The sequence below is a fragment of the Corythoichthys intestinalis genome, chromosome 6, assembly GCF_030265065.1.
Source record: "Corythoichthys intestinalis isolate RoL2023-P3 chromosome 6, ASM3026506v1, whole genome shotgun sequence".
NCBI classification, from domain to species: domain Eukaryota; kingdom Metazoa; phylum Chordata; class Actinopteri; order Syngnathiformes; family Syngnathidae; genus Corythoichthys; species Corythoichthys intestinalis.
The window spans coordinates 24,533,973-24,559,625 of record NC_080400.1 but is presented as its reverse complement, the minus strand read 5'-3'; the positions used below and the strand labels follow the sequence as shown (position 1 = coordinate 24,559,625).

At 40.8% G+C, this 25,653-nt stretch overlaps 3 protein-coding genes across 3 annotated transcripts in view; 2 read left to right on the top strand and 1 right to left on the bottom strand.

Annotated features, from left to right (window-relative positions):
* Positions 1 to 5,536, top strand: part of capn12 (calpain 12) — a 271,950-nt gene extending 266,414 nt beyond the window's left edge. The window contains exon 26 of the transcript XR_009063456.1: positions 5,313 to 5,536. The gene's annotated coding sequence lies outside the window, so the exon portion shown is untranslated. The remainder of the gene's footprint in view (positions 1 to 5,312) is intronic.
* Positions 1 to 9,655, bottom strand: part of map3k10 (mitogen-activated protein kinase kinase kinase 10) — a 63,877-nt gene extending 54,222 nt beyond the window's left edge. Inside the window, exon 1 of the mRNA XM_057838725.1 lies at positions 7,197 to 9,655. Coding sequence (XP_057694708.1) covers positions 7,197 to 8,079 — 883 coding nt within the window. The 5' untranslated portion in view covers positions 8,080 to 9,655. The remainder of the gene's footprint in view (positions 1 to 7,196) is intronic.
* A 2,252-nt stretch (positions 9,656 to 11,907) lies between these two features.
* sipa1l3 (signal-induced proliferation-associated 1 like 3) overlaps positions 11,908 to 25,653 on the top strand; it is a 125,767-nt gene continuing 112,021 nt past the window's right edge. The window contains exon 1 of the mRNA XM_057838535.1: positions 11,908 to 12,052. The gene's annotated coding sequence lies outside the window, so the exon portion shown is untranslated. The remainder of the gene's footprint in view (positions 12,053 to 25,653) is intronic.

The window sequence follows — 25,653 nt, the reverse complement described above, 5'->3', positions numbered from 1 at the left end:
TTCAGGCTGATGTGACGGAGTGAGAGAAGTGCATTTGTTACTTTCATTTTTCATGTTATGTTGTTGGCGGCAGACAGCAGGTGCGTTGGGTTGCACAAGTTCTAAAATGAATGATTAAAAACCTGACAAAGCTGGCGATTTCTTTGGCGACGTTATAATAACAGTAATTCTCACCTAAATTTATGAAGACTGGCGAATGGAGGTCGGAGGAGGACTATCGAGATCATAGATATTCTACGTCAGTATTGTCGGATGCGCACACCATGTTCATATTTTTCAATCATTTCCATCTTCATTACAATGGTAAGCGTCACCTTTTTCCTTTTTCACCACCTGCACTAACATTCTTGGAACCCATGTTGATTTCTCTCACAAGAAAATCTGCCATGCGTCCATCTTGCTGGAAAACAAACTGCGGCGCTGTCATAGATCGTCGTATTTCGAGCATGTCGTCGAATGTAGAAACAAATGGCGAGTCAAATTTTACATTGGATGTCGAAAAGATCGCGTGTCACAGCAATCACATGTCGAGGTACCAGTGCTTCATGGTTTCATTCACCAAGTGGACACCCAGTGAGAAAGGGATATACCAGCTATCCAACAGAATAGGAAGAGAAAGGACATGAAAGAATAAGGTATGTAAGTGCATACTGAGCGCACTAAGTGTGGTAATTAGGTAGTAAGAATCCCATATTAAGACGAAATACCTGTGGGCATAAGTGAGTTTACATGCTAATCTGCACTGTTTCATTGTTAGTAAAGGCCAGGACAGCCATATCCTGCATTGTCTTAACTCAATGGCGCATGTGGCAGGATGGGCATCAGATATGAAATCTGATTGTGAAATACCAACTTTCTGAGTTTTGTCCTGATGTTCCTTTCGCAGCTCACATTTTAACATTCCGAATTGTCATATCAGCGCATTTCACTAACATGTATGAAGAACCAAAACCCTGCTGTGTGGCATCAAATGAGTAGCTACACAATATTACAGTGTAAAATTGTGTAGAAACACAAGACAGCCTCTTTATGCAATCTAGCGGGACTGGTGCCCTACGCTGTGAGAAACCTGAGGCGGATGAGGGATCAGGGTGACAGGTAAAGCATGACTACAAGTCCAGTCCTCACAAACATGATGTGACATCACCCTAAAGAAGGTCACGGTAATCAGATTATTCCCCGGCCGTAGGTTCATCAGGTTAAAAAGGCAGACTATACAAAGTAAGCTAGCACAATGTATAAACTGCAATTGGATAATTTTAGATAATTTTAGAAGAAAGCATACAAGTGAGCCAAAAATAAAGCTGTGTTACCCATGAGCTGTGTCATAATTTGCCTTGATGAGCTTTTTATAGAAAAATGGAAGTGGATGCATTGTTTACTGAGCTTCAAACTGAGAGAAGGCCTGATGAGAGGCTCGGGGGCTGCTCTGTGAGTCCAGCCGTGCCAAGTGGTCGGTGGTTTGAAGAGGACACCTGAGAGCAGCACACCCGGACAATGAGCTGAGATGTAATCCAAAACTGAGATGTACCACTGTTTACTGCTACACTCTCCTTCTCTTGTTCTTTCCCATTAGTCATCCCAAATGTGGTTCATACATCAATGCACTCTGTGGACTCTGAAGACTAAGACGACAAACATTGATTTTTAACATCTTGACAGATATATATTATGTGATGGACCCTACACTTAACGAGGGGGGGGGGGGGGGGGATCACCAAGTGTGCTTACTGATGTGGCTTTAGGGAATAGGATAGCATGAATGTTTTTTGTTGTTTTAATCTGGGATGAAACCTCACACCCAATGTTTGTTGCATATAATACTTTACTATCACTACAAATTGTAATTCTGCTATTTGGAAGGTTGGCTTTGTTCTTTCATTTTACTAAGGAGGAGCTCATGCCTGTAAGAACAATTATGGTATCAACCAATCTCTTGTGTCAAGTTGTGTGTTCTGTTAAATATCCTTGAACAGTTAAAAAATATACTCCTGTGAAGTACTTTTCTTCGCACTAACAACATTCTCGTACCACAGCGTCCCGTAATGTCACAATTCATATATGAGAATCAATGGACAATTAAAAAAAAAAAAAAAAAGTTCATCACATCACTCTTTGTTGACCTCTAAAAGGCCTGTGATCAAGGGCATAGGTTTGCATAGGGTAGTCAGTCTATTTTTACCCTCAAACGCACATTTGATTGGCTGATGACTTATACAACATGTCGACAACATGCCGCCTCCTCCGCCCCCTTGAAGAGGAGAAATATTAGAAGGGGTTTTTTCCCGGCCAGCAGCAGCAGCCACTATAAGTAATGTAAAAAGACGTCAATGTAGTGGAGGCGGGGAACACACCACAAATTTAGCTACTGAAAGTCCGACCTGCATCAGAGTTACCATAACATTAACATTGTTGTGAATTTGCCAACCTGCAAAACTCAAGTAGGAAGCTGCTTTGAGAGAAATATCCTCCTGAATGTGTTTTCTACTGTTAATTAAACTGTGAGAAATGTAGTGAACCGAGGTTTACCACCTTCTCCCCAATTTTCTTTTTTTTTTTTTAAATTTATGTGGTCTTAAAGCAGCTCAAATGAGCTTTCATTTTTTTGTTGAGTTTGACTGAGCTTGTGAAAAAAAGCAGAATTTTTTCTGCCTGATGGAAGGCTCCATTTTTATTTATTTTTGTTATTCCCTGACCAAGACGTTTTTTAGTTATATTGAATTTCTTTATTTAGACAATGTTGAGTGGTGTTTATTTTTGCATTCCTGGATAGTTTAGAGATTATTGACAAGTTTGTATTTATTATGTATGTTAATATAATTTAAGTTACTTAATGTTCAAATATTGCAATTTAAATTTGCTAATAAAATCCAGGGATTTATTCTGAAAGTTTTCAAAATGTTTCTTCAGCAGTTTTTGAAAACCAAGGTTTGAATCAAACAGTGTATCACCTGAACCAATACATATAAAAGTTAGTAGAAGTCAATATATTTATTTTTGCAAAATGTTTCTTTAGCAGTTTTTGAAAACCAAGGTTTGAATCAAACAGTGTATCACCTGAACCAATACATATGAAAGTTAGTAGAAGTCAGTATATTTATTTTTGCATTGATCATTTATCCTATTCATTAATTACGTTCATATTCGTGAGAAATGTAGCCCTGACCCCCTGACCTGTTCACCCAATCTGTTTGGTCTTTTTAATGTCCCAGCCCCAGAAAAAAGTGTACATGCAGGTTATGTTGTTATATCGTCCCTACCAATGTTGAGACCAAACCTACGCCTTGCCTGTGATGCAGTATCATTCAATCTTGATACACCACCTGTCAATGCATAGGACTGTCTAACCAGGCAGTTATATGGGTTGCTAATTATCGTTCCAATAGACTGCTATGTACAGTATATACTGCGACGAAAGCACACGACACTTCTTCTGGTGTACCCTAGGGCCTGGTCTCAAGTCCAGTTTTGTTTTTTATATATGTAGGTGCAGAAACATGCCTGATGCTAGATTTAATTCTTATGCTGACGACACAGTATTTTTTTTTCTCGCTCTAGTTGCAATCTTGTTGACAACTAACAGATTGCCTTTAACCCAGGGGTCCCCAAAGTATTCCACATCGGGGCGCAATGGGTGCAGGATTTCTTTCCAACAAAACAAGATGGCACCTTTACACCAATCTGTGTCTTACAATTGTAATCAGTTGATTGTAGTCACATACTGCTTGTTTTAGCAGAAATCTCATTGGTTAAGCGGTCTGTGGTCAATCGGTAGGAACAAAAACCAGGACTCACAGCGGCCCTTGAGGACCGGTGTAGACAGTCCTGCTTTAACTATCTGGAACATCAGCTCGAGTTTAAACTTATAATTATTTATTTCTAATGGCAGGAAAATACATGAACCCCCTGCCAGTGTGTTCTTCTTACAAGGGAACACAATTAAAGTACTGTATCCACTATGGCAACCTTTTTGGTTGCAAGTCACCTCTCACATTAGTACATTTTTATATATGTCCAGTATAAAGCTATTTAAGTCTACTGCCCCAATATTAATGTGACTACATTATTAAAATATAGAGCATCTATCATCTTCATCCAAAAATTTTTTTGTTACTTAATATTCCCAGATTTTGATCTGAACTAGGCATGAGTGCATTTAAGCACTCTGCTCCCTCTACTTGGAATGCACTTCTGAGCGCTTAAATCTAAAGGATCTAATGTCTCTTTGTACTTTTAAAAAAGTATTGTAAGTGACCTGTCAGCCTCCCCATTTCATTTCTGCATATGTTTGAAATGACAGTCCCATTTTAACTACCGTACATTGTTCATTACTATTATATAGTATATCTACGTTTTACCCATTCTATTGGTGTGTGAACCTTTTTATTAAACTTTGTGTTTGTGTGTCAGCTTCTGTCTTGGCTAGGTTTCCCTTGAAAAACACATCCTTGTGTCTCAATGCGAATGACCTGGTCAAATAAAGGCAAATAATTAATCAATAAATAAGAGCGTCGAACCTGGATCTCTTGATTGTGAGGCAGTCAGTTTAAGCACTGCAGCATCATGCTGCACTCGAGTAGACATTATAATTGAGGTTGAATCGATAATTTACTGCAGCCACATCAAGCTTGTTTGTGATACCAGGTGATCCTGTTCCCGTTAATTTGTTCTGCACTTGAGTTCAGTTACTATTCTCACCTTATCAAACAGTGGAATGGGAAGAATCAGATTAAAATGTACTAAGACTAGTTTATCCACTACCCCGCGGAAAATGCCAGGCAACTAAAGCAAACCCGTCTTTGAGTGGCTGTGAGTCATACTTAATGATTTACGTACTTAATGATTACAACCCACACATATTTTCAACAACATCCAGAGGGGTGATTATAGAGGGTCCAAGCCCTGACTAAATCATTGCTGCATTTATTTTCTGCTGTTATTTACAAGTAGACAATAGTCTAAATTAGGGCATTGACATTTATCACAGCAACCAATAGAGGCTAGAAGCAGCATGACTCAGTGGCACTGAAGAAATGCCATGTAAAATGGTATCTGGTGGTGTCACATTTGATGCCCGCCTCTCCCTTAATGGAGACACATGGGAAGACAAACATTGACAATCAAATGATGTAGATATGATGGAAGCATTTTTTGCAGATCAGCAATATGTGCAATGTGTTTATGCTACACTTCAACCGTCTCGCCCTTTTAAAAAGAGCCTTTAGTCAGCATCCTGTACTCTCCACCCACACTCGCACCCTCTCTATTCCCCCATCAAGCATGTCAGTGAAGATCAACACTCGCCGTCTAAGCCAGGGGTTTTCAACCCAGTCCTCAAGGCACACTGTGGGTCCTGGTTTTTGTTCCAGCCGATCCAGCAGAGACAGTTGAACCAATGAGGCTTCTGCTAAAACAAGCCACACCTGACTGCAATCAACTGATTGCACTTGTAAAACACCAGATTGGGGAAAAAGTGTTGTCATCTTGTTTGGTAAGAATGAAATCCTGCACCCACAGTGTGCCTTAGTGGAATAGGTTGGGGACCCCTGGTCTAAGCCACATAATACCCCTCATGCACTTACATGCGTCCAAGCTTTTGTGCCATTTGTGTAATGCACCAACAATTGCAACTGCGTCTTTAAAACAGCAAGTAGCACAAAGGACCAAAAATAGCACAGTGAGTTGCAGAGCAGAACTGCTCTCCTTGACTAGGAGGAGGCGGATGAGAAGCAAGAGGAGGAGCAGACAGATGACTGAAAAAGGATGGCCAAAGGAGACAAATTTTACAAAATGTAGGCTTCCTGACACATAATATGGTGGAATTTGTTATCCACAGTAAGACCAGTATTAAATATTGTGCCTTTATAAAAATTATAACAATAATAACGACCTGCTAATTACATGGATTCCATTCCCAATACCTAGCCAGTGCTGCTGGTTCCAAACAAATATTTAAATAAAAATAAAGGGCTGTGTCAGGAAGGACATCGGGCATAAAAAAATAACACAAATAAATCATGCGATGACTGGCTGTGACTAGTCCCGACATATGTTTAAAGCTTAAAGTCACACCAACAGTTTGAAATGGTGTTAAACTGTACAGCCTCAGACACATACACTGTTCTTATTATTGTGCACCCGCTAGATAACTATGTCACGTTAACCAAAGCACCCCAACTATAAGACTGGTGTTAAACAAATATTTTAAGCTTATCTGGTTTTATCTGTATTGCGGTTGCAAATTTTACTTGTCCTTTTTTGTTGCCGTGAATGACTTGGTAGACATGTACACAGATGCTCAACACAGCCAGGTGCTGTTTTTGCTTGGTAACAGTGAAAACTTGGTCACTTTCTCATCACAATCAGTCAGTTACAGTGGATGGCTCAATTGGACACACAATAGAATAATTGAACTGGTTTAACATTTTAAAATTGTTGGTCCTGACAGTTTTGAGGAGCAAAAAAAAAAATCACGCTTAACTCAATGGGTGCCATTGACGGTGCTTCACGTCCAATCCATTTGAACTAGACGAGCTGTCAGTGAATGAATGTTAATTTGCTGTGTCACTTTTTTGCTTATCTTTGCTTATTTTTGCTATTTAATTTGCTTATCACTTCATATGGATTGGACATCACCTAGTGACTAATAACTCAGAAGAAGGATGACTCGAGCCACGATTTGAAGTCGATCATCGATAATGGCATTGAAAGAGTTATTCCCACAACAATCTTCCAGGATAATGTTTTACCGGAACTTTGCCAAGTGTGCGAACAGATTTAACCAAATATTGTACCAAAGCAGATATTTTGTAACATCTTGTTTTGGATCTCATTAATCGTGTTCTAATATCAACACCTGAGAAGGGAGTGTGTATTACTGCAGTGCAGCTCATAGTGGTCAATCTGTATCTTCATGCTCTTGTGACCACAGAATGAGCATCTACACCACATATTTGTCACTAGAACAAGAAATCAATCCAGCTATCTTGGTTGTCGAATAAATCCATCATATACAAGAAGGCTGACTTTGTTGTAGAAATACAGTATGCTAAAAATAAATTATCATTCGAAGCAATCACTACCACAGTTAGGCAATACTGGATGGCCTGCTTGATGCTCTTGATGTTTTCTCACCATTTTTTTTTCCTTTTAAAGCTTTTCTCATGACAATATACAGACATTAGATTTGTACTCACTATTGCTGGACTTGAGATCTCTGTGGATGATGGGTACAAACGCCTGGTTGTGCAGGTAGTCCATCCCTGTCGCAATCTGCACGGCCCAGTTTACCAGCACCCTGGGGGGCACCTTCTTTCCAGCCAAGGCTCTGTTGAGTGCCCCACCTCTGGCGTACTCCATGACCAAGCAAAGGTTGGGTTCCCTTAAGCAGACCCCACGTAGAGCGATAATATTGGGGTGCCGGAGCATCCAGAAGAGCCTGGCCTCCTGCCGCACGCTCTCCGCTGTCACGCTGATGTCTTCATCGGGGTCTTGCCTCGCAGCCTTGACCGCAACTTCCTCTCCTTGCCACAGCCCTTTGTATACTTTCCCAAATCCACCCGCTCCAATAACCTCCTCCAGGAGCAATTCGGAGAAGTCTACCTCCAAAGGACACTCACCCACGTCCACAGTGAGCTGCTGGTAGTTGGGAGCATCCCCCTTTGTCACATAATTGCTGGGAAAGATGCCCACCTTATCCTGAATCTTGCCTGTCCACCAACCCTCATCCCCAGACACTTTGGAGTCTTTGGACAGTACCTCGAGGAGATCGCCGCGCTTCAGGGTTAGCTCCTCATCTGCCGTGGCCTCGTAATCAAACACTGCCGTCCAGTAGGAGTTGGGTGCCGTGCAGCCAAGACCGGGGTGAGAATCCGGGGAGCAAAAAGACGAGTTCCAGCTACTACCATTCTCCACTTGCATGATTGGGGCAGGGCACATGAGAGGTGGTGGGGTCATATTCGGTGACATTAAGGACGTCATGGAAGGAATGAGACACGGGGAAGGTGGAGAGCAGCAGCCCCCGCAGTTCGCACAGGATACGGGGGCCGCTGGGTTGATCACTCTACCGTAAGGGTTCATGGAGGCCGGGCTGGTGCTGGACAATGTAAGCCTGCCGTTTGTCAACTCAGGCACGATACACGCAGTGGGCTGATCAACCAATGCGAGGTGTCCTTGACTACCAAAGGTTGGGTAAAAGGGGTGAGAAGATCAAAGAACTGGGAATGCCGTGCCCCCATCCCTGCATGTTGTTGTTGAAACAGCAGCAAATTTCTCTCCTGCTTTAGGCTGTGCGTTGGGGTGACACCCGTATTCCCAAAAGGCTCAGTTTATTCAGGAACAATGTATATTAGGTCAAAATCCAAAGCCATAAGAATACCCGACTACCTGACTATCTATATAAAACCTGCCAGGATCTTTGCTGTATGAACTGCACGTGCAATCTTCTTAAGGCATAGCTCCTATCCCTCATTCCTCATAAAACACTGTCTTATAACTTCCCACTTCCCCATTACAGTCAATAGGTAAATGTCCATCTCAATCAAACTGGAAGCCAATTACCCATGCTGTCGCCTGGATGAGTTTTCCATGAATTGTGATCATCCAAAAAGGGGTTGTCATTAGATCAGATTTGTAGGGTACTGACTGTGGTTAGACTACCAGTAAAGATGACAGTCTTTGACAGAGCCTAGTGCAATCCTCTGAGCAGGGGTCCTCATTATCCAGCGTAGACGCTCCTCCCCCATCAGCCATCTCCATGAATATGGGCTGCTTTCTCTCTATACTGCATGGCATAGATGGCTGAATGGATGGATGGCTTTTCCGTGCCCTACATCCCGACAGGCTGGCCCGGCCTAAATCCTGCATACATGGCCACTGTGCTCAAACGGCCCCCGGACAGCCTCTAGAAAGAGGGTCCACTCATAGCCAACCGTTCAATCCACAGCTGGAAAGCAGTTCATTGTGGACACAACAAACCCAGGGTGACTGTCAATGGGAGCAGAGGGGAGGCTTTCTCGTTTTAGTGGGTGGTTATCCATCAGTGGAGGATGCTGAGGGAGTCTTTAAATGTCTCGGGGCTTCTTTAAGACAAGTAGCAGCATCACAAGATAAAACAATAATTTAATAACATCATTCGAAATGTGCAACATAAATGAAGGCCACGTTCCATATGATAATATTTCAACAGTGATTTAGGCCACATCCGAAGGGCTGCGCTATAGTAAAAGCAAATATTTACTGTAACCCAACCTGCGCCGTGGGCATAGCAACATCCATCGACTTGTTATGGGCGTAAGGCGGCATCTTAGGGATACACATCACGCAGACGTCTAACCTCCGTGGAGTCACTCGTCGTGCCAAACCTCCAAATGTCCTCAAAAAAGCTCCATCGGTATTTCGACACGCCGAGCTGTCAAATACACCGGACGACCCACTCGGCGTCTGAACAAATCCAACCCGGCTTACGTGCACTTAGCTCAGGGAACAAGTGGCCGGCCCGCCGCTGACCCAGAGTGAAGGAAGCTGTCGGTAGAACCAGTTTGGGTTCATATATCCCATGGAGGATGTGCGGTGTCAAGGAACACGCACAGCAGCAGAGGACGCCTTTAGTCCGCTGGAACCACAGAGGCAGTGAGGCACACTGAGCGGCCGCCGATGGTGGCTGTGGCGCTGGTGGTTTTATGTTGCATTCTGGGTAATGTAGTGCCCGAGCCTTTATCTCTGACCTACATCAATTTGGCAGCTCATGAATCGTTAACGTGCCACAATGATACCGGGTTATCGATAATTAGCTCAACAGCTCGGTTTAATGGTGAAAGAATCATGTAATTGGGGAAGTATAAAACCATCATGCTCTGATTCTAAGACTTACCTCATCATATAAACTAAACATTAGTTTTACTGTTCTGTATTAATACTGTATTAGCACTGTCAAATATTTTTGCGCGACACTGATCTCTGGTGTACAGAGTGCGCAGTACAAGCACGCTCTGGCTAAAAAACTGGGTTTAAAATCGCAGAATAATTCACGTTATAATTATAGTTTACAAAATGCCATTAAGCCTCTAAAGTACAAATTAATATTTATGGTAATTTCCAATTCAGGGTGTATCTTGCTGACTGTTCATAGTCAGCTAGGATAGGCTGCAGCACCTCCACAAATATACGCTGGCGATACAGTACGCTAGATACAGTAATAAATAAATTTGCATTAATAACGGATTAAAAATGTATAATTCGCTTTTTAATATAAAATAACAAAAAAATTAATACATATTTAAATAAATAAGGAAAATAGTTGTGGTTTTTATTAGAGTTGTCCAATATTATCGGGTAGCCGATAATATCAGGCAATAAAACCATTTTAAAATGATATCGGGTAATATCGACATTCGTTTTCATTATCGGTTTTGGGTCATTGTGCATGCTGCCTTTACAGTGGATGTAGAAGCCTTCTGCCTTTGTACAAGGGCTGGTCACGGCTTAGCACAGCAGAGATGCTTATTGACCATTAGCTGTCTCCGAACTAAGATGCTTAGGATTTGTTATGTGAGCAGGCCGTTTGACCTGGGCATCAGAATAAAATTAACCACCATAATATGTTAACTTCACGACTGCATGTATCGGTATCACTTTGATATCGGTATCGGATTTTTTGAGTTGGACAATATCAGGATATCGGTTATCGGTTAAAAAGTCATTATCGGACAACTCTAGTTTTTATCTTTTATAAGCTTTGTTGTTGTTGTTAGCCTAATAGCATAATTGCCTAACTCATATTTTAACAATTTCGGGGAAAATGGGGTGGGGGGCGGATTGCAACCACATTGACATTTCTATGATTAAGGCAGAGAGTGTTGTTTTTTATTTTAAAAAAGAAATAATATGTTTAAAACTTGATAAATAAATCATAACATTTACTATTAAATAAGTGTCATATAAAAGGTTAAGTCGAATGAGTGAGGGGACATCTACCTATGATAACTAGATTGGTAGTCTTCACGTCATGTTAAAATTGACCAATCCCTTTACGTCACTATAGTTGGAATTTGAATATTTCATGTTTGAATTTGAACTCTGACCTGATAAGCTGTTGATAAGTGGATGTGTTGGGAAGAAACTTGGCAAAGGTCAAATTAATGACCTTGGCTGGGAATCTATTCAGGGCGTTTCTCGCCTTATTGGCTAGGATAGACTCCAGCACCCCCGCAACTATCATGAGAATAAGTAGTAGGAAGATGATGGGGAAATTAATTACATTTCTTGTGTGATTGTAATGTAGGAATTTGAGACCCTTTTCAGGCACCACAAAGGTAAGGTCGAGACTCGAGAACGATATCTGGGTTGAAAGTGGAGATATGATGTCTGCAGGATAGGGACCTCATATTTGAGGTTGAAAGGTCTACAGCTCAACCACTCTCCCACATACTTGACAAATCAAACGCTACACCCATTTATCCCTGTCGGGTTTTCTCTGAGGCCTCAGAAATACTTAGACCAGCACTGTGCCTTACAACCACAAGGGGACGCTTTGGACTCATATGTGAGTAGTAGATTACGATAAGCAATCTATTCGTGTTATTAAATTATTGCGCATTCTTGTAATGCCAATCATGCCAATCTAAATGCAAGACTTGGGACTTGTTGGTAGTGCTGCCAAGCAATGCCAAGTTGGCGCACCAAACAAAAATGATGCACAGAAAAATGTGATTCAATACAAGATATGGAAATCATAGATACATGGTACTGTAAAGGACACAATGCATATATTTGCAGAGCATTTACAGTACTACTCATTTTATGGACGATCATTCAGTATTGTCCGCTCTAAGCTCCCAGTCCATTTGTTTTGCCCTCTGTCCGTGGGCTGAGCCTGTGTGTGCGCATGCGCAATGAGGTCAAGCACGACTCCGCTCCGCCGTGGTTTCGGTTGAGCATTCTTGGCAACGTCTCGCTCTGGGAACAGCAACCGGAGGCAGCTTTTTGACCATGTCGGGAGACTAATTTTATTACCGTTTGAGACGAAGGAGGACAATTGCCGCAGTTTTCAAAGGTACGAGCTCTTTTTGTTCCTCTTTAAAACAGTTTCAAGTGGTCCGGCTTGGTTATTTTTAAGCAGCGAGAAAAGTGGTGAGCTGTATTAGCGAGCTAGGCAAACACTGAACGGGGGAACCTAAAGCCTCGAACTTTCAGTCAAATCAACTTGTAGTGATTTTAGCCCAAATTGGGCGTTAGAGTGCGAAAAAGGCTACACACGACTCTTCACGTCACTTAAAAATCAAAGCGTGTCTGCCATTTACCCCGGCTACTTTTATTAATTGCCTTATCGCACAGCAACCCCGGTCCTCGTTTTGCGCATGCTCACTGCGCTATGCAGATTTCGCGTTTCGTAGTTTTTCTCCACCTGACTTGATCATAGTCGTGAGGTTCCAAGCGGGCACGGCAAAACTACAACGTTCAAACAATGGAAGCTTTGTTTTTTAGGGGGGGGGGGCAGTTGGCTCGATTCAGCCCGCCCCCCTTACACGGACGAGGTCTGAATGTCGAGTAGTAGTAGGTTGTGCTGCAATCGGAAGTTGCCTATGGCAGGCAGCGTGGGAAATGTGGTTCTACGTGCTCGCATACGTAGTTTGTTCATGTGTCTATGTGGTCGACTCCAGTACAACCTGGTTTACCTGGATGACTTTGTGCAACATGTTGCAAATGGGGAGATTGCGCGTGCTTTGGCGTGTTTGAACTTGCATAGCTGTGTGACTGTCAAAAGACGTGTGTTCTTATAGTGTGTTGAATATAATAGTGTATTCCAGCAAGTTATTATACAGTTGTTATTATGGTGCTGCAGGGTTGTAAACACGTTAAAGTTAAGCGGCCTAAAATAAGGTACTACGACCCAAATTAGGTACTACGACATAAACTACTTACCGTATTACTAATGTTTTGATGGTCATTGATATGGTGTTGCTGTATATTATTCAAACTGTAAGGTAGGGAGGGGTGTGACAAAATATCGGAATGGTGATATATCGTGATACTTCGTATCACAAAAGGTTATCGATATGCTCATGCCAAGAATCGAGATATCGTTTTAAAAAGGTGTCAATGTCTAAAAAAATTAATAAATAAAAAGGAAACAACAAGTTGCTACCAAAATCTTCCACCATAATAGTGTCTCAGTTAACTCTAAGGCTGCATTGATGGTGCACGACGCCGAATCCATTTAGACTGGGAACGTCCGTTCATTCGAAACCAGAGCATTCACAATCATTCTGTCCGATTTTCAGGGCATTTACAGATCATTTCCTGTTGAGTTTGAGTCACTGCCTATTCATTTGGGTGATTCCCAGTTCACTTTCTGTTCTTTAACTCAAAATAAACAGGAAGTGACCTGTAAAATACCCCAAAATCAACAGGAAGTAACTGAAAATCAACAGGTAAATGACCTTAAATAGCCCAAAATTACCTTATTGCCTGGTATTGGGTGCCACTGACGGCCATAGACGTTCAATCCATTTGAAGTGGGAGGGATGGCAGCGAATGAACATTCGTTCATTCACTGCCACCCTTCCATTTCAAATGGATTGGACGTCTACCAGTGATAAACTCATTCCAATTCACAGCAGACGCTTGTTTTTCTGGTTATTAGTTTGTAGAATATTCTAGAATGATTTCCTGACCAATGTATTGATAATCGTTGCGTCGCAATATCGTCAGATGATCGTTATCGTGAGCTTTGTATCGCAAATCGTATCGTATCGCGAGGTACCAAGAGGTTCCCACTCCTACTGTAAGGTGTCCAACAGAAGTTCCAGGGCTGGTGTCACTCAACCGTTTCGTGCCAGTATCAATAGATCCAATGGGAGGCCATCACCATATGACAACTTGCATTTTTTGCAGACATGTATGGTCATGGTGTGTCAACTGAGACCAAAGAAGAGTTGTAAAATCGCCACATGGCAAGATGTTTTTCTGTCTTCAACTCCAATGTAGTGGACGCTATTTATGGCAATTCTAACAAAGTAAGATCCGTTCTTGACACTTGAGGTTTTTGAGGGTCATCATTTACAACTTGAATCCTTTATATAACTTAAAGTCCGCTAGATCCTGTTTGGAGAATCTTGCTGCGTACTACGCGTTGTGGAAATAAAGCTTCTCAAACTGGCGGTGATCTGCTGTAATAGACCGAAAAACAGGCCCCAATTTTGCAGCACTTTTCCCAATGTAATTTACCATACCACGGGCGAACAACTGATATGCTTACAGAAACTGCAAAGCTTAAACTCTCAAGTGCTGATGGCTGTTCATATGTATGAATGATAAATTAAAGAAATTAAGAAAAGGAAGAATGCACTCCAGCTCCGTCCCAATTCAGGGTCTGCGCACTCACTGGGCGTTTGAAGGCCAGTTACATCACAAGACTTCGCGGAGGTCTGTCCCAATCCATTAAAACTCTGAAGATGCGCCTCTCACGCACTCATAATGGGTCCTCATCAGCTGATTTTGGAGGATGTGACTCTAGCACGGGACAAAGAATTTCACAAAGGGCCGCAGTGGGTGCGGGTTTTTGGTCCAATCCATCAAGACGAAACGTTTTTAACTTTTTACTAGAGTTGGGAATCTTTGGGCACCTAACGATTCGATTACGATTACGATTCAGAGGCTCGATTATAAAACGATTATTGATGCACTCCCCTCCTTTTTTTTTTTTTTTTTTTTTTTTTTTAAATATATATATTTTGTACATTAGTTCTAAAATTGTTCAAAACTCTTCTCAGGCTAAACCAAACTACTATTTCAGTATCAAGTTAACATATAACAGTAAACAAAAATACGAAAATAACAGTAAATAAAAAACTCCAGTCCCCATTCCGTATCAGCAGCTTTAAACTACATTCAATGAATTTAATGTTGTGAATCAGCTGTTACAGTTGTTAAAATTGCTCCCGTTATTTCCCTTCTGTCTACTTTTGTCAGTTTTTAAACTATTTCATCATTTAAAGATAGATTCAAGACAAGATTCTGCCGATTTAGGAGTATTTTAGATAAAAAGTTAATTAGGTTCGCTACAACAGAGCCTTCTAGAGAGGTCTACTGCGGCTGTTTACTTACGCCGGAAAGTCTGTCATTTCGCATCTCTGTTCAATAATACAAGGTCTAACACCGACGTCGTCTGTCGTTTTTGCATCTAGTTCTGCATATATATGATATCTACTGTAGCCGTATGTTTGTAGCAACTAGCAACTGGGGGTTGTTTGTAGCGGCTGTCAGCTGCTGTCAGGTATGATTGTCTTTTTATCTAGCGGCATGAGTTGAACATGATATATACTCTCGGTCCGATCCTCATTGCGTCCCAAAGACCGCGCTGACTGTGTTTTACTTCCACTTTACCTGGTATAATTCAATAATCGGAATTTGGATATTTGTGAATCGTTCTCGAATCTTCCAGCGCCGAATCGCGAATAATCCAAGAATCTGAAATTTCGTACGCCTCTAGTTTTTACCAATCTAGTGTCTTGCAAGAGCAGTCAGTTAATTAAAAAAACAGAACCCAGTAAGGCCCTTGACTACCGGTTTGCCCATCCCTGCTCTAGCACATTGTGTTAATAGCCATATCCCAGACAGCAATTTGTGCTCCAAAAATCTTGAATGGTTGCATCTACTGATAACGTGACTTTTAAATGAAAGTATTCAATCAGTTTTTACTGTAGGGTTTTTATTTATTTGAACGTCCAACACCGTATATACCGTAGAGTATAAAAACAAACTGCAGTCAAAACGTGAATCATAAGCCCCTTTCACATACTCTGAAATACCGGGAATATCGCGGGATTTAACCCAGCAGCAGTTGTATATGAAAACAATTTCTTGGGTCGACTGACACGGAGATTTCACGGGTCGCGTCTGTGAGAGAATTTTATTCATGCTTAAAACACAACAATTATACATTATATTTTGTATGCTTTTGTTATGCTTGCATGAGAACATTGTAGCATAAAACATAATTGTTATATCAACCTGTTTGAGTGTGCCTTTCCATAGACTGTATCACAATATGCCCGAATATGGACTGTTATGTCTGAATGAATACAATGAGTGACTGTGGTTTGTCAAACTAAGCTTATCTTCGTTCTAGCCGGGACCGGTGTTCAAGGTCTCAGCTCAAAGATGTTTTTGTATGGAAAATACCCAGGTTTGGGAGATGATGAGTTTCGTTTCTTAGTAAGTTTCGTTTCACGGTGGGTTTCGGCACCACCCTTTCAATAGTATAAATGTCCAGCTTCTATTGTACTTCTTCGTACTTTCTGGGTGATCACAGCTCCTGGTTGGGGCACATCATTATGTACCAGAGAGCTCTTGTTCATAAAGCCTTCGAAGAAAAGCAATCCATGGTTGGGGTCGTATTCATTTCTCTAATCAAGCTATCGAGGTAACACTTGTCTTGGAGTTCAAAGTTGAATTTCCCTGACAGCGTCTATGTATCATGTCCGGGACTTTCCCGGGAAGCGGTGTGCGTGAAAGTAGACGTTAAATTCCCGGATCACAGCACGATGGCTGATGACGTAAGTATCATGGCAGGCTGATCGTCACTTCCGGTTTCCTACTCAGGAAGGGCCTGAGGCGAGGGGAGGGAGCGAGACTCTCCCCGTCGCTGCCCCGCAAACACGCGATCGCTAAAACGGGGGAATTAGACAATGCGTCCGTGACAGTAGAACGAGTCCATCGTCCATCTTTGGAAATGCGTGGTTTATTTTGTTCCGAATGTTAGGGTCCGCTATTGCGTACACAAGATTTTACTTCAAAGCAGAAAACAACAGAGGGATAAGTTCAATGGTTTTCTTAAACACAAAAATACACGCGATCGGGGAGAAAAACACAACGGATCTGTGACAGTAGGTCGACAGCGATCAGTAAAATACTAACCTAAGCGTTAGAAAGAGAGCCAGTAAGACAACAGAACAAAGCCCACGGGATTTTTTCTTACACCCTCTCTTGGATTGCCTGGAGTTAAATACAGTCTTGATGAGTTTGAATTGGCTGCAGCTACAACGTCGGGAACGCTTCCTCCGGAACAAAATACGATTTGAGCAACATTGTGACAGTCGATGCCGACCAAAAATGACGTAATGTCCGGGTTATAAAATCGCGGCAGCACCCCTCCCCGCACAGAGAGCGCCAGTGCGTCATTCACGCGACATCTTTACATGCGTGAAAGCAATGACGTGAGTAAATCCTGCGTCATCTTACACGAGAATTTCCCTGGATATGTGAGTGAAAAGGGCTTTTGTGTTTTGTAATGGTAATCTTGACACTATAAAATTGTGCTCTTCCAATTGGTGAAAATGCTGCCTAGAAGAGTCAGAGATTCTTGGTCTTGAGTACAATGTCTAAATTGAGGTGTGAGGTGAGATTTTGGAGCCAGAAACACAACTGTGAGGCAAATGCTCCTTCACTATCTTTGTTTTTTAAAAAGAAGTAGTCACCCACAGCTTACAGGTTTTCCTAGTTGTTGAATTTAGTGTAGCGCAAAAGTGCTGAAAACATACATGAATACAGGTCTTGTGACAAAATCTGTCCGATCCTTCAAAAATACTCCTATTGGTCACCGATACTAATACTAAGTCTTGGTTCGAGAGAACACTAGTACTGCTACTTGACCATGATTCTTCACATCTAACATGAGATATCTTTAGTAGCGTTAATCCAAGTTATGGTGCACAAGCAAGCACTTGGGTTGTTAGAAGTATGTAATGTAATACAAATGCGAGGGAGTGCAGCAACAAGTTTGTGGTTGGAACATCTGATGATTATGGTGATAATGATACGCTGCTGTAGAAAGAATCCTTTAAACGCTGTATTTTGCTGTGAAAACGTATATTTACCTCATGCAATTAAAGGAAAATTTGTATACATACAGGTGATATGTTGCCATGCAGTTTACAGTAGTAGCTCAAATTTCCAGCAATTTGACTTTAAAACAGAAATGTCAATTCAAAGAAATGGTTGTTTGATTACATAGCCAATACAAATGAAACCAACACTACAAGAGGTCCTCTTTTGGTAATGTGACCCACTTCTTGCAGTATGCTGGATGATGGGTAACAAAACCTGAAGCCGCTAAATGGAATTCATAATTAATCCATTAATGTCAGTCATACCTGTGTTTTTCATCGCTCACACATTTTTTATTTTATTCATTGAAAAAGACAGGAAATTCTCAAATAGGGAGGTCATCTAGTCTATAAAATTTTAAACTGATATAAAAAAAAAAAAAATCAAAATAAGGCCCTTTCAACTGACTTGTGTAGTTATATAACAAATAGTTGTCATCTAATAACTAAAATATCTGCAACTTGCACGATTGTTCCGTTTTTTTCTCCCCTTATCTCCTGGAACAAAGAATATTGTCATACAGAAAATGGAATCTGGGCCACCCACGTTTCACCTGTAAACATGATGTGAATCACTGACATGTATGGCTAGCTAGAGGTGACTCATCAGCTTTCGACTTTGCTCTGTTCTTTACACAAACCACTCAGTCGTGCTCATCTCGTGTGTGAGCAATCAAATGTCTCCAGAGGGGTGCCTTGAGATTTTTTTCTCAAGGCATGACAGTCAGTGTCTTGGCACCACTTTTAGCGCTCCCACCCTGACCACCAGTCTTTGGCAGATCTCCTGGAGTTCGTTCAAATTTGACTGTTTTGTCCTTGGATGAGCCGTCTTTGTTAAATCTGGCATCTTAGTTAAAAGAAAGCTAATTGAAATGGATGATAGTCAGACCACGCATACGTTAAGCAGTGTCCATCATGATTAATGAATCTTCCACACGCGGGAGAGAAAAACACCTTAGACCTCAGATTGTTACTGTCAAGTGGGTTACTTTTTTAATCAAAATCTGAAATACTCTCATATAGAGCTGAAACGAATACTCGAGCAACTCGCGTAACTCAAGTTTAAAAACTGATCCGAGTAATTTTATTCACCTCGAGTAATCGTTTATTTTGACAGCTCTAAGCATCACGTTTTGCACGGACTACTTTTAATGCGGAACAACGCGGTGATGTCACGTGCGTAGAGGAAGAAGAAAAAAAAAAAAAAAAAACCTTACTGCAGCCGACAGCCGCTACAAACGACACCGACGTTGCTAAAAACTAGCCCGCATGATGCTACGTTGGTAGCAGGTAGCGTCTGAAGTGTCTCATAGAGATCACATGTATGTTGAACTAGATGCGAAATGACAGAGTCAGTGGCGTTAGTAAACAGCCGCCATCTGAAAGCAGTAGAGCGCTAAGCACTAATAAAGAGCGCTAAGCACTAATAAATAAGATTAACGTTACTGTCACTAACTCACATGACGTTAGCCCTGCGGAGGGCTAGGTTTCTATTAATTATGACCACTGTTGATGCGTGGCTAACGTGTCTTACATGCAGGCTTTAACATAGCGTTGTGGAGTGATTAGGGTGTAAAACAAAAACTTAATAATGCTAACTATCAATTTTAGTTCAGTAGTCATTGCTGGATAAAACACCAATTAGCACTGGTCCCTAATGTGCTCCAATACAGCCTGTATCATACATTTATTTTGAACACTGCAAAAACCCAAAATTCTATCAGGACTTACAGTTTAGACTAACTTAAAACTTAACTAGAACTTAAAAATGGCTTGACTCAAATAGAAATTCAATTGAAACATGTGGGAAAAAATCCTAACTTTTAAGTGATGTGTTTTATCAAGCGTAATGGCATTTTTAGGTAAGAAATATATATATATATATATTTTTTTTATAAGATCTAAAAGTTTTTTGAGTGAAAGCTGTGAATTAGTGTTTTTTTATTTATTCTAGTTACATCTGAGATGTAATTGTTGGCTGTATTTTTAACAATGTACATCGAAAATAAAGACATTGATTTACTGAAAATGGTTCAATATTAGATGAAATGTCTTTTTTTCTCCTGTATATTTATAATTGCTCTTCACCTAAAAATATATGATTTATCCGATTACTCGATTAATCAATAGAATTTTCAGTCGATTACTCGATTACTAAAATATTCGATAGCTGCAGCCCTACTCTCATATATATTGCCATCCGTAGCACACACCCAAATATACTAATCATAAAGGAATGATCAGGACAACGAAAGTCAGCCACCGCACGCTTGTAGCATTGAATTTGTATGCTGTACTGTTCAAATCATTATGACACAATGTCATTCAACAAATTAGGTTTTAGGTGCGTCTTGTATTATGAACTACAGGAGCCCTCTTAGGGGGTAGAGTTCCTCCTAAGCAGCCAAATTCAAAGCATCGTCTTATTTGGTAGAGTCAGGTATACTCTCCCTTATGCCACAAAATGTCATCACTCTTTCTCTGGTCATCATATCACCTAACATGAAAATTTGAGTTAGACTAATCTGTTGACAAGTTTCTACCAAATTTTCTGACCTCTGTAACCTTTAGGAGTGGGAACCTCTTGGTACCTCACGATACGAAACGATTTGCGATACTGCAAAATATAAATGTGCTAGTTGTTTATTACACACCTTTGTGCTTTCAACAATAGGAACATTAGCCTATACAAAGGTAGAATTCTGCTCAAAATGTAGCGGGTATTTAAAGATAATCCAACAGCAATTTGCCTTTCAGACCCCGCGTTTTGGTGAGCTTTCTTTCTGAAAGAAAGAAGAAAAAAGAAGTCCTGTGCTATAAAGAAAAGCAGTCCCAATGACAAAGATTTTAACATGTATTTTACAAATGAAATGCCTCAATGAATCATTTTTTGATTTTCATGAACGGTTTTCAAAAGCTTTATTGGTGGATTTTCTCAAGTTAATTAATAAATTTAATCGTGTAAGCAGGATCTGTGTATAATTTTTATTATTTAATTGCAGGTGTTTTAGCTCATTTCAATTTATTTTATTTAAATGGGCTATTATTTTATTATGTGTTTATATTTTACAAATAAGATGTAGTATTCATTTATATTGTATATTTTATGTTTTATAACTTTAGTTCCTATGTGAATATTAGTTCCTACTTGTTTTGTTGTGGTAGGAGGGTTTTGTATTGAACATGGGGCCATGTTGGTTATTATTATAGCAGAGAAGACAGCAGTAAATCAACAAAGACAAGTCAACTGTGCCCCGATCTACCACTCAAGAGATCTGATGGACTCAAAAACTGGGTTACGATTGCATATTAGTTTGAAAATCGACCGGATCCACTGTATTTTTACATGAGTGACTTCCGGTCTGCCCGATCCAAGCTACCGGTAGTAGTATTGACGCAGGAGGGTCGCGTCTTCTGTCAAATAATAAACTCTGCCGTTCTTTTCGTGTGTGTCGTGTTGAGCCGTTTCTGGGACGCGTCTAACACACCGGGCCGCACTGCGACTGGTGTGCAGTTCATTTAAAAATAACTGCGCTTACCTTCAAACTAGGGGTGTGAAGAAAACATCTAATTCTGAGCTATATCGCGATACTACATGTACTTTTAGTGCAAATACACAAATCAGTGGCTGACTTTCTACTCCCGTCCAATAGTTGGCAGTGCGCAGCAGCATTGCCTTGCAGTCTGCTAAAGTAACAACAACATTAGACTAATCCAAGTAGAGATTTGTGTACGTGCCCTCTAGTGGTTGCTGGGATTAGTCCTTTTTAAGTCTGAAATCTGGCCTCATTTTGGCATAGACTGCAAAAACAGAGGCATGAAGTATTTAGAATCCTGCATTTAAGCAGGTTTGGACTACAGCAGGTTTGCACTGAAAAAAAAGAAAATGTTATGAAAGCCATTTGTTGGTCAAACTTCAAAGAAAATAAATTTTACTTGAGTGCTGGTTGAGTTTTCAGGAATAGATTGATATAAATGTACCTATGTCCATTTTAATGTGTTTTTTCTAAAGTGATGCACAAAGGTTGGACAAAATAATGGAAACACATCTTGGCATCATAATCATTAAACATAATTGTTAAAGAATGGCACGAGGAACATTCTGAGGGATGGCGTGGCTCAGTGGTGGAGTAGTTATCCCCCAACCCAGAGGCTGTGGGTTCGATTCTCCACCCTGATGAACTCGCCTAAGTATCCTTGAGCAAGATACTGAACCCTGCATTGCTCCTGGTGCTGTGTCACCAGTAGGTAGATGGCAATGTAGTGTAAAGCGCCTTGAGTACCTTGAGAGGTAGAAAAGCGCTATACAAGTATAACACCATTTACCATTCTATTAAAGTTGAACAACTCGTATGGCCGGCACAATCCCAACATTATTGAGCATTTATGGTCAGTTTTAGAGATTTAATTAAGACGTCGATTTCCACAGCCATCGTCTCTAAAAGAGTTAGAGGGTATTCTAATGGAAGAATGGATTAAAATTCCTTTGGAAACAATTCACAAGTTGCATGAATCGATACCTCGGAGAATTGAGGCTGTAATTGCCGCAAAAGGCGGACAATCACCAAAATAAATTAGTTTTTGTGTATTTTTAAGGTGTTTCCATTATTTTGTCCAACCCCTGTACAAATATCGCAATAATTGTCTTCAAGTGTAATATCGGGATCGAATTGTAACCTGTGAATCGCGATATGAACCGTATCGCCAGATATATGGCAATACACACACATCGTAAACATAAACATAAAGATCAACAGACATACAGAACCAATTACTTAACTTCTGACTTCCATAGTTTGACCTACTGGTGGGGGTAATAAAGTTCACATTAGCACGCAGTTGTTGTTCGCGCATTGTTTGGCATAACACTCTTGGCTTCCCTCGTTCATTGTAGTCAGACCTGTAGTTGCAATGGTGTGACTATTTTAGGAAAAGCAGTGATTAAAAGGGCCAAATCTAGTGTTGCCAAGCTAACCACTTTGTTCAGTCAAAACATTTTTTTTCATACTCTCTGACCCTGCGGGCACGAATAAAGACTGAGTGACCGTGTTGGCTGGACATTTCATTGCCCTGCAAAGTTAAGGATGATTGATGCTAGGCCTGTCGCGATAAGAAATTTTAGTGTGCGATAATTTATTTAATAAATTATTGTGATATGCGATATTATTGCGCCCCCCACCCCAGTTTAAAAAAAAAAAATTAAACCAATTTACAATAACACAATGAGAATATAGTATAGATCAGGGGTGGGCAAACCAGTCCTCGAGGGCCGCAGTGGGTCCTGGTCTTTGTTCCAACTGACCCAGCACAGATAGTATAACCAATGAGGTTTCAGCAGAAATGAGAAGCACCTGACTGCAATCAACTGATTGCACTTCTAAAACAACTGATTGGTGAAAATGTGTCGTCTTAATGGGTTGCAACAAAAACCCGCACCCACTGCGGCCCTTTGTGGAATAGTTTGCCCACCACTGGTATAGATCAAGCAGACCCATTTAAACGCGATTAATGTTTAAATGCCTAAATTCAAAAATACTTTTTAAGAAATCACAACTAAAAACAATAGACCATGCCTCTTTTAAGTAAAAGACAATATTAATACCGCACGGAATAAATAAAATGTCTTGATGTCAAGAAAATAAATTAAATTGGACTTATTAACTTAAGCATTTAAGCAAATGAAAACTTTCTCCTCATAGCTTCTGCTATGGCGTTCCATGTGATTGTATGTTTTCCGAGGCACCCTGAAAGCAACAGTGATGTTGTTTTGTTCATGTGACGCGGCAGTGAGAGAGATAGCGCCGTGTGTTAATAAAAAACAAAGTTGTCAGCACATCGTGTGTTTGATATCATTGTCAGAAAAACACACATAATAGGACACCATACAGCTTCCTTTTTAATGTTGCCCTTATTATGATGATCTGCTTTTTCGTCCATGTTCGCTGGATAAACCGTGAATAAGCAACTGGGCTGTTGACTCCAGGCCCGACTAAGCCCATTTTGACAGATGCGTCTCCAGCAAAAATAAAAAGTAAGCCTAAACCATTTGTCGGGCTCCGGCACGGTGGAGATGGTCTGCAGTCAATCGGAAGCACTGACGCGGCCGGTATACGTTGAACAATAGGATATAATGGGAACGGATTGGCTCCGGCGCTATTTTTTGCCGGACCCGGAACCAAGATGCATTTTGCGTAGTTTGTAACAACAAGGAAGACGAACTTTTAACAGCACGTCTGCCGCACACGTGCACGCGTGGCGATAAATCGCAGCGTAAAAATTACCGCCTTCATTTTTATTTACCGTGCGATACATGGAATTATTGCATATTGCGACAGGCTTAATTGATGTTTCTGCGTTGCGGTGAAGACGGACATATGCAGTTAATGCAGACCGGATTTACAACCCTATGCCGTAGCCTGACGTGCACTTCCAAAAAATCCTGACTACAAGTTACGTGAACGTGTTGTGCGTGAACGTCAAAGGACTGTGATTGGTCCACTCAGAACGTTGTTTCCCATTCAGCACAACAACACCGCCATTTACAAACATTCAAACACCTCCAGAAACGTCTTCTTTGTAGCCTACACCTCAACATTTATATTAACAACATTTATTGTTCAAAATTGATTAGCTGCAGCTCCAAATACACGTGTTTCATCTCCGTTGCCAGTTCTGTTTACAACCAGAGGAAAACTAAAGGAATTCGACAAGAGTCCCCCAAAACCGTACAAAGACATAGCCACACCCCTACAGTGGCTTGGCGGTGAATTGCAGAGCAACGCGTTCCCTTGACGCAGAACTTGGAATGCTCAATGACGACTTAGGGTCGACACCGTCACTCCGCCGTCAACAGAACGCAGAACCATAAATCAGGCCTTAGTCTGACGCTGGCAGGAGATGAGCAAAAAGTCTATTGTAAATTGGTCAATTGAAAGACAAGAAATGTGATAACTGATTTTTCTCTTTTTATTTACTTCAGGCTTTAAATTAAATATTGCAGTGCATTTCATTCAAACATGAATCAATTGTGCTCGTTTGATCAGTAAAATATTATACCTTATACATCTTTATACTAATAAATACAATTAAGATTTCATTACTGGTCAGTAAAATAATACACCTTATACTGCTTTATACTATTAGATATACGGGTGTGACAAAATATCGAAATGGTAATATATCGTGATACTTTGTATCCCAAAAGGTTATCGATATGCTCCTGCAAGAATCGAGATATAATTTCAAAAAGGTTTCGGCGTCTAAAAAAATAAAAAATTGCTACCAAAATCTTTCACCATAATAGTGTCTCAGTTAACTCTAAGGCTGCCTTAACAGTGCTCGACACCCAATCCATTTAGAAACCAGAGCATTCCTAGTCATTCTGTCAGATTTTCAGGGCATTTATACGTCACTTGCTGTTCATTTTAGGGCATTTCCAGGTCATTTCCTGTTGAGTTTGAGTCACTGCCTATTCATTTGGGTGATTCCCAAGTCACTTCCTGTTCTGTAACACAAAATGAACAGGAAGTGACCCATAAAATACCCCAAAATCAACAGGAAGTAACTGAAAATCAACAGGTAAATGACCTTAAATGGCCCAAAATGACCTCATTGCCCGGCATTGGCTGCTACTGACAGCCATAGACGTTCAATCCGCGTTCATTTCGCTGCCATCCCTCCCACTTCAAACGGATTGGACGTGTACTAGTGATAAACTTATTCCAATTGACAGCAGAAGCTTGTTTTTCTGTTTATTAGTTGTTTTTAG